This window comes from Cololabis saira, chromosome 9 (genome assembly GCF_033807715.1).
Source record: "Cololabis saira isolate AMF1-May2022 chromosome 9, fColSai1.1, whole genome shotgun sequence".
Taxonomy (NCBI): domain Eukaryota; kingdom Metazoa; phylum Chordata; class Actinopteri; order Beloniformes; family Belonidae; genus Cololabis; species Cololabis saira.
The window spans coordinates 21,472,731-21,489,479 of NC_084595.1; the positions used below are offsets into that span (position 1 = coordinate 21,472,731).

Genomic DNA, 16,749 nt, shown 5'->3' on the forward strand with positions numbered 1-16,749 from the left:
ATGACTGATGTTTTTTGCCCAATGACTTCTCTCATACCAATCAATATCTTGTCCGCACATGCTGTAAAAGTGAGTGTATTTTCTTGTGATTCGTTTGGGTTACTGGAGTCTGTCTTTGGTTTGTATTTCCTGGGGAAATTAGTTAGCGCTGTTTCTCTGGAAAGATGTTGGACGAGCACCATCATGTGGCCAGCAAAGACATGTACAGAATCATGCACCAGCTAAACGCAGAATATCATTCTGTAAATGTATTATTTATATCAGGGCCTGCTTTGATAAATCAATAAAACTTACATTATTAAAAAAAACACACACGTGTTGATTTTAACGTGCAACCTATAAGATAAGATATCCTTTATTTTCTCCCTCAGTGGGGAAACTTATTTTGTTGTCAGCAGTACACTTAGCACACACATGTAGGGGAGGGGTAAAAAGACTGAAAAGTCAGGAATAAAAAATATATAAAAATACAAAAAGATACGTATAAAATATGTATAAACACAGGATATGAACGTATATACAGTTAAGAAACAGTGCAGAAAAGCAAGTGGAGTGTTGTGAGGTAGACTGGCAGATTGACAGATATTGCACATCTTATATTATTGCACATGTTATATTATTGCAATGCATATGCTATGCACCCCAGATCCCCTTCATTAGCTTTTTTTAATTTTAAGTGTTACAATAGTGGTAGAGTTTTTTTGGGGGTTTTTTTGTTGGGGGGGTAATTTTTTTCCCAACTTGCTATTATCTTGAAATGATTCTGTATTTTCATATATATGATTCCACATTAGGTAAAATATTTATCTACTTATTCAAATCTGTTATAAACATTTATCCCCTAATTTATGGGTCATTTGTTTCATTTTAACAATGATATCCTTACATTTGAGACTTTTACTCTGAAAGGCCGTGCACTATGTTTTTTAACCTGCAGCGCTCGCCTGCACATAACTCCACTCCACTCAAAAACAAGACTTTTAAAGCCTGATTTATGGTTCCGCGTTAGACCAACGCAGAGAGTACTGGCGCGTCGCCGCGTACCCTACGCCGTACCCTACGCCGTAGCTCTGCGCAGACCATAATTAAGGTTTAAGACGAGCGCTGCCACTTGTGTTTGCTCGCTGGGACCGAGGGGGGGCGGACAGCTGAGAGTTGCCTGTCCTTGAGATATGACAGCCCGAAGCTTTCCCATCTATGTTCCGAGGAAGGTCAAACACTTAAGCCGGTCTTTCTGACAAGATGTTGTGTTTGTGTGTCAGAGCCGCGGTGAGTATGCTGCTTCACCATTATTTCAACAAACGCAGTGTGTTATGTGTGTTATGTGTGCACGGCATCAGCCATTGAGGTGGGTGGGGCGTCTAGAGGACAACAACATTGAGACTTTAATAGGTCAAAAAGCCACGAATGTTTCTCCGGTGCATGTTGACAAGAAAGTTTGTCATTTTGCCGTGCAATTGCTCTTTTTTTTGTGTGTTATTTTAGCGGCTCGTCAATGTCACATCTTGCGTAACGTCAGCTTAATCTTGCCGATGGCATTATTAACATGCGCGTAATGCAAATGTAATCGCTTAAAGGATGTCGGATCCGACGGCTATATAGGTTGCAGATTTGGTTGATGCAAAATCTCCTACTAGTGCATTAATGCCTTAGTACACTTATAAATTAATGGGAGAAACCTGCAGGAATGTGTTGCAGAAAACTGCAACACATTCCGGCCGCAATGGGTTTGTTTTGATAATCCTGACCGGAAGTTCTGTTTGCAGACTGTTGCTGTGATCTTGACAGTCAGGAAACTGTTTATATGACGACGTCATCTCTGGTTAATTATCCGGTTAATTTGCATTTCCACTGTTATTTGATTATATTTATATATATATAAATATATATATATTTAAAGTGGCATAATTGTCTTTATTGCCACAATATATATATATATATATATATATATATATATATATATATATATATATATATATATATATATATATATATATATATATATATATATATATATATATATAAAGTGGCATTGTTCCCAAATTTCTTTTCAAAAGATTAAATAGGTTATAAACTTATTAAACAACACCAGTGAACACAAGGGAGCAAATAGATTTGGCACTTGGATGTTAGTTTGTTTTAGCTACAATCGAAGAGAGTCAACAGTGTCAGCTTTCTATTTTTAAGCTGCCAAAGGATGTCCCAGTGACTCCAAACAAATAATGTCTCAACTTCATTCAGTTGCTTTCCTGTAAGTTTTCACGCACTAAATCATCTTATAGTAACGTATATTCCTGTGAAAATATTTCACTGTGCTCTTCCCGGTTCCAATTCTTATTTCAAATCATTTGCGTCCAGTCAATTATATTTCCAGAACTCAAGTGCACATTTTTAACAGCCTATTTTAACACCTGATACCTTTGTAGCTCCATGTAGTTCCTTTTCTTAGCTGGTTGAATTAGGCTACCAGCAACATCAAATACCCGTATCTACATTTGTATGAAGTAAAGACATTCATGATCATGTGGTCAGTTACAAATAATTAAGATGAGTTGAACAATCAGATTACTCCCATACTATTCTGTTTTCTTTCATTTCTATTTTGCCTTTTAGATCTATGAATAAAGGTTTTTGTTTATCAATTTCATGTCTTCTAGCTGCGGCCAGGCATTGCACAGCCGTGCCGTATTCTGAGACCAGTAACCCAGATCCCAGAAAGGTCCCTTGTGCATCAGGGGGGTTTACCCAAGCTACCCGTGCCACCCTTGAAGCAAACATGTGAACGCTACCTTGCTGCTCTGGAACCCATCGTCAGCAAGGAAGAGCTGGAACACACCGAGCGGCTGGTGCAGGAGTTCCTGCACGGGGGAGTGGGACAAAGACTCCAGAAAGGACTGGAGAGGCGTGCACGAAAGACAGAAAATTGGGTAGATATTTTGTATTATTTATGCTTTTATTTAAATGAGCATTAAAAGTATGAGTGGTCTTTGTTGGGAGTTTAATAATGGTATCTTGATTAAATAAACTATGGCCCACTTGATGCTCAGTCTAAATCAAGTCCCTTTGCAAGTACATGCATAGTATCTGTTTATGGATATATGGAATGAGAAGAACCTTTTGATGAAGATATAGATGGCAACACAGACATCTTAGGAAGTATACTAAATTATTCTCCCTAGATATTGACATACATTAGATCATAATTGCTGTTTCATGGCATGTTGGTGTAGCTGACAGAGTGGTGGACGCAGTCGGCCTATCTAGACTGCCGCATGCCAGTGGCAGTTTACACAAGCCCTGGAGTTGTCCTGCCCCGAATGAACTTCCAAGATCAACACGGACAGATGAGGTGAGAAATTAAGAAAACCCTGTAAAAATAGTCGCTGTGTCTAAACTGTGTTCTTACAGAGTCAAATTCAAGAGGAGTCTGCATTTTTAATGTGTGCTGTAAATTTTCAGGGTTATAGCAACATCACCTCTAAACTGCAGCTGTCTGATAATGAGTGCAGCTCCTAAATTGATTTACGTTTTGTAAATGTTGTAAACAAGCCTGTATTAAATAGGAGTTTCAAGTCGACCCTTGCAGAATCCCCCTTTCATGCGTTGGCTATTTAAAGTGCGTTGGCCACTCATACCATTGCTTAGCTGTTTTTAACCACTGGTGACACACGGGATATGCAGTGAACGTGGTGGCCACGCAGAGAGAATCTACTGTACAGTTTCAGTCTACAACAATGATCATTTAAATGTTAAGGATGTATTTCAAAGTGAATCTGGAAAGACATTTGCTTATCTTATTATTCATAGTTTATAGGTGATGATTAAATTTAGAGATGTCTCCAGCTCCAGTCACATGAATAGTAACTTTAAAGACTTAAATCAGAATAGATAATAGATTTGCCATATTTGTGTCAGTAACATGACAATTTCTACTCTTCAGGTTTGCGGCCAAACTAATTGCAGGAGTTTTGGACTTCAAAAAAATGATTGACACGTGAGTTTGCTGGATATCAGTGCAGACATTGTACTTTTGTAATTGGATGGTCATTTATATCCTAATGTGATTTGTTTTTCAAAAGGGTCAAAGTTAATAATACAGCGTATTCCCGTGTCTTAGTGAAACTCTGCCTGTAGAGTATTTGAGTGAGAAGCCACTATGCATGGACCAGTATTACCAGATCCTGTCCTCCTGTCGTATTCCTGGACCAAAGAGAGACACGGTTGTGAATTACAACACGGGGCAGACACCTCCCACCCACATCACCGTCGTCCACAATTTTCAGGTGCCGCATTAAGTTTTTTTTGGTACTTCTCAGTATTTCAAACAGACATTGGTGTTTAATTTTTTTGATTGTCATTTTGTGCAGTGTCAATAGAAACACTTTGGGTATATTTTCTTGTCTTTTTTTCCCCCAGTTCTTCTTCTTAGATGTGTACAACAGCGATGGCTCTCCTCTGACAGTAGACCAGCTGTACATGCAGCTGGAGAAGATCTGGAATTCCTCTTTGCAGACTAATAAGGAACCAATTGGCATCCTTACGTCACAGCACCGCAACACTTGGGGAAAAGCCTATAACAATCTTATTAAAGGTGAGGAGAGCACAGGGGGAATACCCGCCCCACAAAAGATTTATCACTAGATTATTAGACTGGTTAGAAATTATATTATAGAGACATAATTAATCCTCATTCGCCCTTATTTTCCTCAGACAAGACGAATAAGGAGTCGGTCCGTGCCATCCACAAAAGTATCTTTACAGTTTGCTTGGATGCTCCGATGCCTCGGGTGTCAGACGAGATGTATCCTAGCCGAGTGGCTGCCCAGATGTTACATGGAGGCGGAGCACGCTGGAACAGTGGCAACCGCTGGTTCGATAAGACATTACAGGTCAGTTTGAGGAAGATTCCTTAATATTAACAAAAATTAGCAACACTGGTTCTTGTGGATAATTTGAATGTACTTAAAAATCATCCTCAGTTCATTGTTGGTGAAGACGGTACGTGTGGACTGGTGTATGAACATGCACCCGCTGAGGGTCCACCTATTGTGTTTCTCATCGATTATGTCGTTAAATACATGTAAGTTTCTTTCAGTTTTTAGATAAGTGCTTTCCCTGCTTTAAATGGACTTCATCTGATTCAGTGGTTGATATTTTACTTTTAGGCAGCAGACTCAAGTCATTCGCTCTCCGATGGTTCCCTTGCCCATGCCTCAGAAACTCCGATTTAACATCACACCTGAGATCAAGAGAGACATCGAGAAAGCCAAACAAAATATGAACATGTGTGTAAAGCTAAGTTATAAGTCTTATATTTGTTGTCTGTTCTCGGTAACAATTTATTGAACTTTGTGTTTTTTGTTTTGTTAGAATGGTGCACGACCTGGATGTGCATGTTCTTATGTTTTCCCATTTTGGAAAAAAAGTGCCAAAGAAACAGAAGCTAAGTCCAGATGCCTTTGTGCAAATGGCTCTTCAGCTTGCGTACTTCAGGTGAGAAATGTGCTCTTGGAGTGACAAATCCTTCTGGACACAGACGACAAGTGTAACAGTTTTAGTTTGTGTGCTTTTTTCCAATTCTAGGATGTACAACCTTTGCTGCTCTAGCTACGAGAGTGCATCGCTGAGAATGTTTAAGTATGGACGAACGGATGCAATCCGTTCATCTACTGTAGACGCACTTGAGTTCGTCCAGGCGATGCAAGACCCGGCTAGAGAGGTACTGCTGAACCATTGGGGTTCGATAGTAACTATTCCTGTTCTCAACATGAAGGATGTGTTACTGAGGTGTAAATATTCCTAACAGAACTCAGAGAAGCTGGCACTGCTGCAGAAGGCTGTTCAAACGCATAAGGAAAACACATACAATGTGAGAAGTCATTTTCTGGAAAACTAGTGTTTTCGTTTTGTGTTGTTTTTTTTTTTAACAAAATCTGATTAATCTCACTTCATTTATTTAGGCAATTCACGGCCAGGCCATAGACAGACACCTTCTTGGGCTGAAGCTTCAGGGCATTGAAGATCTGACCTCTATGCCTGAGATATTTATGGATACTTCTTATGCAGTAGCGCAACATTTTAATCTCTCCACGAGCCAGGTACATTTTTGCATCTTAGAGAGCCAACAATCTCGTATTACTGAGCGAGTGATTGTGTCGCATGTTATTTACTTATGTGGTCCCTGTCTCCCAACTCTATGTCCAGGTTGGCTCCAAGACAGACTGTGTGATGTGCTTTGGTCCAATGGTGCCAGATGGCTATGGAGTGTGCTACAATCCCATGGATGAGCACATCAACATTGCCATCACAGCCTTCAACAGCTGCGAGGAGACGAATGCTGCCAACTTTGCCCGGGCTGTGGAGGAAGCACTGTTGGACATGAGAGCTCTCCTGGAGGACACGGCCACGGCCAGACAGTGAGCCCACACAGGAGCCTGGCATGCTGGATGTATATGGGAGCTGAAACTGACTCGAGCTGCTGCCAAAGCTGCTGGCAGAATGCCAGAGGCATTATCGCACAAAGAGGAAACCTGCAACCTAAGGGTTTGTGGGAAGTATAGAATGTAAGACTGTTAATGCGCTGAATTTAAGAGGAGATATTCTCTACGACGAAAAATGAAATATTTTAAAATATTGTGAATATAGTAGAACAAATGTGTTTTTCCTTGTTAATGCTTTAGCTGTTCCTGGTGGATCCTTTAACTTAAGGAAAAAAATTGAGTGCCTTGGTGTGTTTGTTATTTATTTCAGGTCAAAACAATAACTGCATATTGTTGGTAAGTAAATCAAATGATAAGGGGGTATTTTTACAGTACAGAACAGAAGTTACTTACTCTTACTAAAATGTAAGTCTTGCAAAGTAAATAAATGATACATATATAAACCCAAACCCGATTTAAAAAGTTCATGTCTCGCATCAAGGACGCACAAATGAATATTCAGCTCTGAAAGTGCCTTCAGAATGCAGGTAGTCGCCATGAAATTCAACCTCCGCCATATTTCCAGAGGAGTGCCACGAGAACAGCTGCTGGCCGTTGAACACGTTGGTCTTCAAGACGTCCATGTCCCGGATCTAACAGGAACCAAATGAGTGATGCGGTTAGTGTTACACTTATACATTTGTCTCATTGAGTGGGCGACATATTGAAAAGTGTCGTGAGACTTATTTGCACCATTATGTATGTAGACTGGGAGTTTGTGGCGTTGAACACCAATCCTATGTACTGCGCCTGGATTCGGATCTTCACTGAAGGAGGAGCATTGATGAGCACTCGGCAGGTGTGGTTAGTGTGAGATGTTATCGGATTCTCAAAGATACCGCTGGGGGAAAACAGCTGAATGTCACAATCTGTGGGACAAAAATTGCATCTATTTATTATCGTAAGTGCATTCAAACAAAATGTTATGTAATGTCTGCTCTAGGTTTGATATCGGATTGCGTTAGACTCGCAGTCATCACACTGTTTGCTACATTTCTGTAGATTCACATTTTTTCAATGCATTTTAATCGGAAAAATGTGGATTACCATATTTTCTGGACTATAAGCCGCACCTGTATATAAGCCGCATCCGCTCTATTTAAAAAAAATAAAAATAAAAAAAAAAGATATACAAGCCGCACCTGTTTATAAGCCGCATCCGCTCTATTTAAAAAAAAAAGATATGCAAGCCGCAGATATTTATGTTGTTAGATTAGATATTTACTACATGTACAGAACCATTTTGAACTGTAAATGATGTACATGTTTGTACCTAAATAGATCCTTCCCTAACAATGTCTTTTAACACGGCTGCAACTTTGCTGATTAAAACGGGACAGAACCAAGAGAGAATAACCAGTATTTATTTATCTATTTATCTGTTTGAAATCTGCTTCTACCTACTTCTAAATGCTAAAGAAGAAGTAGCGTATTCTTCTTTGCATTTATTTTGTCTTAGTTTTTATTCTAATTCCGGTTAGCACTTCCCCTAGAGATGGAAGAAAAATCCACAGAATAGCCGCACCTTTGTATAAGCCGCATGGTTCAAAACCTATGAAAAAAGTAGCGGCTTATAGTCCAGAAAATACGGTAATTAATTTGATCTTCAAGTATAGCATCCACTCTCATTCATTCATCAGCCTGCCAAACAGCACAGATGACCACAGGAGCTGCTTTACCTTTATAGTGGCTCCTCTTCACATTCTTCTGTGAACTGTAGGTAAACACAACCCCACTCCCAGTTGTGAACAGATTTTGGCGCACAAGGAGGACGTTGGTTCTGGTGGTCACTTCACTACCTGCTATCTGCGCACACTTCCTCACCAAGGCCAGACGGTCAAAAAAGGCCACATACTCCTCTGTAAATACACACACGGTGACAGTCTGTGGCCGCAGTAATTGTAGTAAATGTATTTACATTTTTAATGAAACATACTTTTTCTGCAGTCCAGAGAGCCAGATATCACTTTAATGTGGATGACCTCATCAAGAGGTCTGCCTATGGATACGGTGCAACGGCTGCGGGCATCTTTCAAATCCACCGTGCCTGATTCCTCCAAAAGGAGCTGTCCACATGCACCTAGAAAAGGCAGTGAGTTATCATTGTAATCATGCTTTGTATTCAGCTTCTAATTGACTACTAAGGGTTTTTTTTATGCACACTGACTGAATTTAGGTGTGGGGGTGGTCGGTGGGATGGTGGTGCTCTCTGTTGGACCTGGATGAAGATGGATCAGAGTTGGGAGCGGTCTCTCTGTGAGACTAACTTGCATGATTGCAGTGGTGGTGTGAGACACCACATCGCTGCAGCTGCCCATGTAGCAGCCCTGGATGGTGATTGGTTTAGGCATGTGCATGCAAAACAGGGGGCTGAGGGGCTCTGGCGTAGAGGGCCCCATGCAGGAAACAGTTCTGGACTGGATGCCATATCCACACGGCACTGAACACTGAGGAGATGATGAGACATTTAAATAATAAGAAAAATAATAAGTTAGCATAGGCAGGCATGTCCTTGCAGAAAATTCAAAATAGTTACATATTATTGAGGGGAATTTATTTTCTCTGTCAGTAAGCTGATCAACCAGCACATTTGTGGTTTCAGGAATACATTTTCTATTCTAATCCAGAAATATGTCAGTCCTGAGAGATTCACCTGGCTCCAGGGCTTCACCTCCCACCTGAAGGTGCAGACTTGCACCAAGCAGGGCACTGTGGCAGCTGGTTTGATGGCTGCGTGACAGCTGTCCTCCGGCACCACACTCTCCTTTCCGTGGATGAATTGGACACAAGACACATTCCTCTGAGCAACACCCAGGTCACATGACACAGAGCAGGGCGAGGTCCCTAATACTTTCCACCTGGATAAGTAGAAATGTATGTGAGATGATATTTGCCCCTGTTAGTGTTGATCTCAGGCGTGCATGTTTTTGGGGTGGTTTACCTTGCAGGGCAGCTGCGAGTGTTACAGGGAACTACTGATGTAGGTTTGGGAAAGTCACTGCACTCAGAATCCTCCACTACCTCCTCCTCCCCCTCTGCTTCTCTAGCACAGTACAGAACCCTGTTGGCTACCCCTCCTCCACACGTTACACTGCAGACGCCTTGCTTAGAGTGCCACCTGGTTGTGATAGAGAAAAATACACGACCGTTATTTCCCAAAGAAAATGTATAGTTACTGTGTCGTTAACTATGCAGAAATACTGCATTTTTAAATGCATGCTAAGTGTGGTGTCTCACACAGGGGGACAGGGAGATGTGCCGCATATCTCGGTCTGAGGTTCAGGCTTGGTAGAAGCATCACAGTTGAAGTCAGCCACCCCCAGTCTGGTCTGATGATCCACACAGGAGAACCACACCTGCAGTGTTCCTGCGGTGCAAGATCATTGGGCTTTGAGGTGCTATATATACACGGGAATGTGTTGTTTCATAGATAAGGATGACAATATATTTAATCTTACCATTGCCGCAGGTCTTTGAACACTGGCTGATAACAGGACTCCATACATACACAGGAGCCTGTCTAGAGCGTGGCAACAAACCAGACTTTAAAACATGCCGCTCCTGGTCAAAAAACATGCTGTTTGAATATGTTCTTGACATTTAGAAACACCTGTGATTGTTTTTTTTTTTTTTTTTTTTTTTTGCTGTTGTTGTATTTTGCCACTTTTCACTTTACCTCCCCCTTCGATTCCCAGCCGATGGGACAGACGTCTACCACACACGGCACAGATTCAGGCGGTTTCATGTGTGTAGAACAAAAACCTTCATCCACCTCAACGTCCTGACCATCTTCCGGCCGGACACAGGACACAGCACGCTTTGCTTCTCCTGGCCCACACACTGCCGAACAGGCCCCCGGCTCTGACACATGCCATCTGCAAGCACAGAAAAGTAGGTTAACACACCCTGGAGTAGCCTCATCCCTCATTTCAGAAGTCAACTTATTCTACTGGAAAGGCAAAGAAAAAAAGAAAAAAAAAAGGCCAAATTTAATTAAGCACAGTGCAAAAACCTAAACGATAATGTGCACAAGAGAGACCCGGTTTTTCTTGCTTCTTCCTCTCTCACCACCTTCAGATCATCCAACACTGGACACCAGTTTAGATTCGTTTTGGCATAATATTGAATAATTTATGCATAAAATCTCCCTAACATTGTTAATTCAAGGAAATTGTGTTTTTTTCCACATGGAAAATTCCCAAATAGAGGGGGAGGAGCTTAATCTGTTAACAGGCCGTGGAAACTCTGAAAAGCTCACAGAAAATTATTTTTATCCATAAATTAATTCAAATCCAAATCCCCTTTCTTGCATGTCATATTTTAGTGGAACATTAATACCAGAGTGTCCGATTATACCTGGCAGGGCAGTGTTGGAGGTTACACCTCTCAGTGGTGGGTGGAGCTGTATCCGAGGAGCATTCCGAGTCCGGAACCGGTACCAGATCAGATCCACGTTTCTGAACACATCGCACAGGACGCATTCGCACCCCCCCCCCACAGGAGGCACTGCAAGCACCAAACTTTCCTGCATCCCACCTGCAAAACAGTAAATTATTCATGTGTGCTCATTTGTGCTGTGTGTGTCTCTGAAAAGGAGGGAAGAGCAGAGCTGAATGTCAGCCGAACCTGGGGGGACAGGACGGGAGCTGACAGGTTGTGTGGAGGGGTATGGTTGGAGGAGGTGCTTCACACAAGTGCTCCTGCAAATGGCTGTTGGTATTTTCATCTACGCAAACATGCACATGCTTCTGTACACCTGCAACAAGGGGGATATTGGAATATTGAACTGAGTTTGTGGGATTCAAAAAGCACATGCCATCAAGTGTACTGCACTACACCATGCTGGGTATTCTTCTTTGTTTTTCTTTAATATGACTCATCAGTACTTACCTGATCCACAAGAGACAGAACAGGGTGTCGTGGAAACAGCCCATTTCCCTCTTGGTGTGAGCTCTGTCAAGTTGCTGCTGATGGTCGGTCCATAAAACTCATAGCTAATGTTTGGATTTGTTTTCTCCCCATATTCTTTGCCGTATTTGCGATAGACCTATAATCATAAAAATATATTGTACACACTGATGTTGCAGATTCAGGTTTTCCAGTTTATTCATTTTTCTCACAACAGCTACACACGTTGACATTAAGAATACATGTACTTCTCCTGACCTGTATGTTAATCGCTTGCTGCAGCGGTCCGGGCACAATCAGTTCCTCCATCTCAGGTAAAAGGTCAGGGGTCAGGTGCAGGCGGTATTTTACGTGGTCTTCATCCAGCAGAGAAGGGTGGGTCACGTTCATGGCCATGCTGCCCCTTCCGGACACAACATACTGACTGCCAATCAATATAGCTGTGGATGTGAAACAGGCCCATCATTTTAAAAACATCCTATTAATATATTCTTAAAGAAAGAATCTCACATTTGTGTGTGAGGCCACTCACCCATATGAGTGAAAAGTGGAGCCCTGTTGATAACATGAACCTGCGTTGCATTAACTGGCAGAGTGAGAAAGGTGGTGTACTCTGAAACAGAAAAACGTGATTCTTACTTAGAATATGTGACTTTAATGAATTAATAATTTACTACTTTTAGAAATAAATTGTCGGATCTTAAAATGCAGACAGAGTTTAAGGTTTTGATTTTTGACTTTTTTTTTTTATTAAGCTGTACACACATCAAGAGTATACAGTTTGCTTTTTTGTCGGACCAGTAAAGCAGTGATTTATCGAGCGGTTACCTTTGGCGCGACCGCCACTGTAGGTGCCTGAAGTCAGACTGCAGCTGGATGCATCTCCGCCACACACTCCACATACATCGTACACTTTACCGGAGTACAGCACGCCATCGCAGCCAAACGTCTAATCGGGTGCAAAAGACTGAGTGTGAAAATAAATAAAAACGGAGACAGACTTAGAATCTCCCCGGGGTCGTGTTTGGCTTTCTTTACCTGACATCTGCCTTGTAGACAAGCAGCGGTGGCGCCAAAAGGAAGTTGGCTGTCGGACTCACAGCGAGTCCCATCAACAAACTGGGAGCCACGGCTCACTATGAAGTTTTCTCCCTCTGATTGACACATGTGTCTGCATTGTGCATCTCCTGGTTATGAGCAAAAGAGGAAAAAAAACAAATAAGATACAGACTTAGCCTCTTCACAGATTATAAAAAGGAAAAGCTATGTTTTTTTTTTTAATCCCACCTTTTGCAAAGCCGAGCGCGGGGATCCAGGTGTAGAAAGAAGCAGTGTCTGGTCGCAGGTAAACGGGGTGGAGATCTGTTTGGGAACACTGCTCTGCCATGAAATTCAGCTGGGTTCCCTCACAAGCCTTAAAACAATATGATGGAGAAAAAGAAGAAAGACTTAAAACGCTTAACTCCATGCTGCAGTGATGCCGTTCAGAGCAGCAATCCTGGATTTCATAGTCTCACTTTTCAACTACTTCTTTGTCGCAAACCCTGATAACGACAGCCCGCATCTTTGCAGAAAGACTGGAATATAACTACAGCTGAAATGCCTCGTTGTTCAGTAGCGTGTGCTGTGAGAAGTAATGACAACAGTACAAAAAGGAGGAAATTACTCTCCCTTTTTGTTTGGGAATGTATTGCTGAACCAAAGTACAGGAATAGATGTATCATAACAAATTAGACTTTACAAAAGGAATTAAAAAAACCATCTTGATAACAGCTGACTGCAGTCACACAGAAGTCCAGGAACATTTCAGTACGATATTTCCGGCTTCTTGTGGGAACACAGTCTGTGGACGGCAACCATCAATCAAAAACTGGGATGTTTCTGGGTACATTGACCCACTTACTAAATGATGTTGACGCAGTAGTATATGCAGGCCCACTGTAAACATGACCAGTAACAACTTGCCTGCTGGTGACAAAGTTCAGCCTCAATATCTGGACCCTGACAGTCATTCCCTCCAAAAGCAGGTCTGAAAATTAGACACGACGGACATTATTTCGACAGAACAACGATTGTCAAGAAGAAGTTAATTATTTTGTGACACCTGCTACCTTGGGTTGTTGCATTGCCGTGTACGGAGAGTGACCCCCCCACCACATGTCCGTGAGCAAGAAGAAGACTCAGACCAGCTGGACCAGGAGCCATGAACCACGACAGAGATGCCAAGCTCATCGGGGGACTCACAACGCCCCTTCAGGCACCACTGCAACAGAACATGAGTCATTTGTGAAAGCTGAATATCCGTAAATATAAACTCTGGTATGATTGCTCCATTATTGCTCACTGAACACACTTAAACGCTCTACCTGATTGGGAGCACACTCTGTCCCATCCAGCAGTGGGACGAGGAGGCGTTTGCAGGAGCTGTTATCTTCAGGATTGACGTGACAGGACAGAACACGACAAGTTGGCTGAAGGAGAAGGAGACTTATATTATAAACATGGAAGAGTAACTGTTTTGTTTTCTCTTTATGTGAAACGCCACCTAGTGTTATCAAGCTGATACTACAGGGGACATACCAGGTCAGGATTAGTGAAGGAGCAGGCTCTTGCAGTGCTGCCAAAAGCTATTCGACACTGGTCATCAACACCATAGTACAGGCCAGGCTTCCAGTCTTGAAGGGAGCCTCCCAGGGGAGGGAAATCTTTTGCACATTCTGCTTTTCCTTCACTGGGAACACCACTCCATGAGTAAGTTATGTCCCCCAATTATTCCCCCATTATAACATACTGAAAGACTAAACCAGTTTTCCTACGCCCTGAAGGAAATAAGGTTAAAAAATGAAGACAAAGTTTATGTCTACAAAAGTTGGAAAGGAACTCAGTTCCATTAACACGTGGTAAACATTAAGACATCTGCTGGATATGAGATTTGCTTTTGGCTGCACATGATCTGCATGATTAATGGAAGTCATTTCCATGCGCAGCTGCTCCACACAGGTTGGCCCACCTGAAGAATGTGAAAAGCTGCTGTCGGCTGCAAGGGGACCAGGTTAAATCCACACTGTTGTAACCGCCATCAGAAGCCATCATGAAGCCACTCCTGCTGCAGGTGTTTCCAACGCCGTCGTGGTTGATTCCAAAGCTGTGTGTAAAATAAAAAAACAAAACATATTCAGACACGCTGACACAAAGTAATGAAGTCTTTTGATGGGCTGACAAAATTTAAAGTATGCAATGCAAACATGCATCTAAGAGTTAACACTGCCCTGTTTCTGGGGGAAAAAAAGGCATAATCATGGGAAAGTGCACCAGAGGAAAAGCCAACCTATAATTTGTTCAATATTTTATTGCTTCAGAAATTATTAGGGGTACTTTGAAACTATAAACCTGCAAATTAAGGCATTACATAAATAGTGCAAAAGCTGTAATAAAATATTATGAAACTGTAAGTGCTGTTTATTGAATGTTCATGTGCTGCACTTTATTTTACCTGTGACCAAGTTCATGAGCGATAGTGATCCCGAGATCAAAGCCTGTGTCCTCTGTGATTACACAGCTCCAGTCACTGGAGCAAACCCCACCAAGCTGCGCTACCCCCCTGACCTGCTTGTTCCCATCGGGCAACTCCAGATCGTACCTGCAGACATCAAATACTGCACATGGAGCATATATGTATGTAATTATAGTGCAACCAGTTACACGCTCTGAACATACCTCGTAATATACAATAGGAGATCAGCATGTAATGGGTCTGTGTCATTAAGGGGGTTGATCCGTCTGCCCCAGTCACACACACTCCTGAGAGATGAGGTGATGTTGGGGGACATTTGGATATCTGGCTGAAGGAGACGACACAGTAACAGGAGAGGTCAAGCCCCACTGATCATAGCTCATTCACCCGTTGCACACATTCAAAGGCATTCTGGGCCACCGGAGTGGCTTTATGTGCGTTTCGTTACACAAGTATAGAGGTTCTGATTCATAAGCTTAACTACTACATACAACATAAGCCACTCACCTCTGGTTCTGACAGGATGATCATGCGAACCAGGTGCACCCTCATGTTGGCACCCAGGGTCATGTCTCGCAGCAGCTCAGAGGCCTGGGTGGAAATTCAGACTCTCAGTCAGACTGTTACACGGTATCTTGCTTCAAGAGTGTAATGGAGCTAGTGTAAAGTAAATTCAGCAAGCTAAGGGATTAACTGTAACATCTAAACCTACTACCCCCTTTTATGTAGTTGTCATTATTTATTGATCACTCCTTAAGCAGCACAACTGTACCCATGCAGTTTGTCCTACATTTTCACTACTTCTAAGATTACTCAGAATCGCATGCTTTTAGTGCATATTTGTGTTAAGGCTTACAATATTGAGGTTCGTCAGGATATATCTTTCCGTGTCCTGCCTGTGGACTTGCTGTACATCCGGCCCTACCACCACGAGCAGCTCCAGATGGGTGATATCAGGCATCAGAGCTGAGCGACGCAGGCGGCCTCTGGCTGTGAGAGCAGGAATCACTGTGTAATTATGCATTATGAATCAAATAACTACCCTGAAATAGTTCAACAAGTGTTTTCAGTGGCCCTTTCCTGACTATATTAAACTTTATTATACAATTTAAGTCTTCACGCTTTCACGCTTACCTGAAGGGTCAGGAGAAGAATCTGAAGAAGAAACAAGGGTTCCTGGATTGGCGGAGGAGTGATCAACCTTTTGGAGGGAGCAAACAGTGTTTGGTCAGTTAGATTGATCTGCTTTAAATCTTTGTAGGTGAATTTAGATTTGTGATCCAGAAACTGGATGGAAGCACTTCAAATGTTAAGGCTTTTTTTGAGGACAAACAGTTTAGCCCTTGCAAGGCACTGGCTTGGGTCAAAATGACCCAGATCAGAGCAAAGGCCCTGGCTTGGGTCTGGGGGCGAAGGCCCACAGTTCCTCAGATGGCTTGCCTATCCCTTAGCGCCTTGCAAGGGTTAAGCTTGACGGGTTCAATGCACTTTGCAGGAGTCCTGAGCAGTATAAACCCCTCGCCGCAGAGCTCCTGTTTTCCTGTGGATTTCCACTAACCTCATCTAGTAGAGATCCCATTTGAGTGCTCGAGACAGCCTGCAGCAGCAGAAAATAGCGCAGAATCACAAAAACCATGTTTCCCCCCTTCACGTGTGTCCACCTGCTCGGTTTTAACACGAGGACGGTGTCCGTTCCTCCTACTCATGCGGGACACAGCCAGGCCAAGGGTGGATGAGTAACATGTTTATGTAAACAGTAGGGACAAAGTTGATATGTGTCAAATGTCCTTTGCTTTTTTTCAGATCTGGGATCAAGAGGACAGCTCTTATTGGTTGTATATTTTTGTT

The 16,749-nt window shown here is 42.3% G+C and overlaps 2 protein-coding genes across 2 annotated transcripts; one reads left to right on the forward strand and one right to left on the reverse strand.

Moving 5' to 3' along the window:
• Positions 1–1,106: 1,106 nt before the first annotated feature.
• LOC133451582 (carnitine O-acetyltransferase-like) lies at positions 1,107–6,889 on the forward strand. Its single transcript, XM_061730762.1, has 14 exons — positions 1,107–1,269; positions 2,658–2,927; positions 3,231–3,349; positions 3,941–3,994; positions 4,118–4,283; positions 4,417–4,591; positions 4,711–4,889; positions 4,980–5,080; positions 5,166–5,285; positions 5,371–5,493; positions 5,584–5,719; positions 5,807–5,869; positions 5,961–6,098; positions 6,205–6,889. Exons 1-14 carry the CDS (start codon positions 1,243–1,245, stop codon positions 6,418–6,420), a joined length of 1,887 nt encoding a protein of 628 aa, XP_061586746.1. The 5' UTR covers positions 1,107–1,242; the 3' UTR covers positions 6,421–6,889.
• adamts13 (ADAM metallopeptidase with thrombospondin type 1 motif, 13) lies at positions 6,731–16,537 on the reverse strand. Its single transcript, XM_061730218.1, has 29 exons — positions 16,460–16,537; positions 16,036–16,102; positions 15,758–15,891; positions 15,409–15,492; positions 15,105–15,229; positions 14,881–15,027; positions 14,398–14,532; positions 13,968–14,118; positions 13,754–13,858; positions 13,499–13,650; positions 13,353–13,416; positions 12,675–12,801; positions 12,426–12,574; positions 12,216–12,336; positions 11,920–12,000; positions 11,646–11,827; positions 11,370–11,526; positions 11,106–11,235; positions 10,836–11,015; positions 10,156–10,354; positions 9,938–10,040; positions 9,717–9,846; positions 9,421–9,597; positions 9,133–9,337; positions 8,647–8,926; positions 8,416–8,559; positions 8,159–8,338; positions 7,173–7,348; positions 6,731–7,072 (listed from the first exon to the last, which is right to left on the reverse strand). Exons 1-29 carry the CDS (start codon positions 16,535–16,537, stop codon positions 6,917–6,919), a joined length of 4,119 nt encoding a protein of 1,372 aa, XP_061586202.1. The 3' UTR covers positions 6,731–6,916.
• Between the last annotated feature and the right edge of the window lie 212 nt (positions 16,538–16,749).

Coding starts and splice junctions, on each gene's coding strand:
- LOC133451582 (XM_061730762.1), top strand. CDS start 1,243: ATGTTGTGTTTGTGTGTCAGAGCCGCG. Junction 5,494..5,583: donor CTTCAGCTTGCGTACTTCAG/GTGAGAAATGTG, acceptor TTCCAATTCTAG/GATGTACAACCTTTGCTGCT. Junction 5,720..5,806: donor TGCAAGACCCGGCTAGAGAG/GTACTGCTGAAC, acceptor TATTCCTAACAG/AACTCAGAGAAGCTGGCACT.
- adamts13 (XM_061730218.1), bottom strand. CDS start 16,537: ATGGTTTTTGTGATTCTGCGCTATTTTCTGCTGCTGCAGGCTGTCTCG. Junction 9,847..9,937: donor TTCAAAGACCTGCGGCAATG/GTAAGATTAAAT, acceptor CTTGCACCGCAG/GAACACTGCAGGTGTGGTTC. Junction 7,073..7,172: donor CCCAGTCTACATACATAATG/GTGCAAATAAGT, acceptor GGTTCCTGTTAG/ATCCGGGACATGGACGTCTT.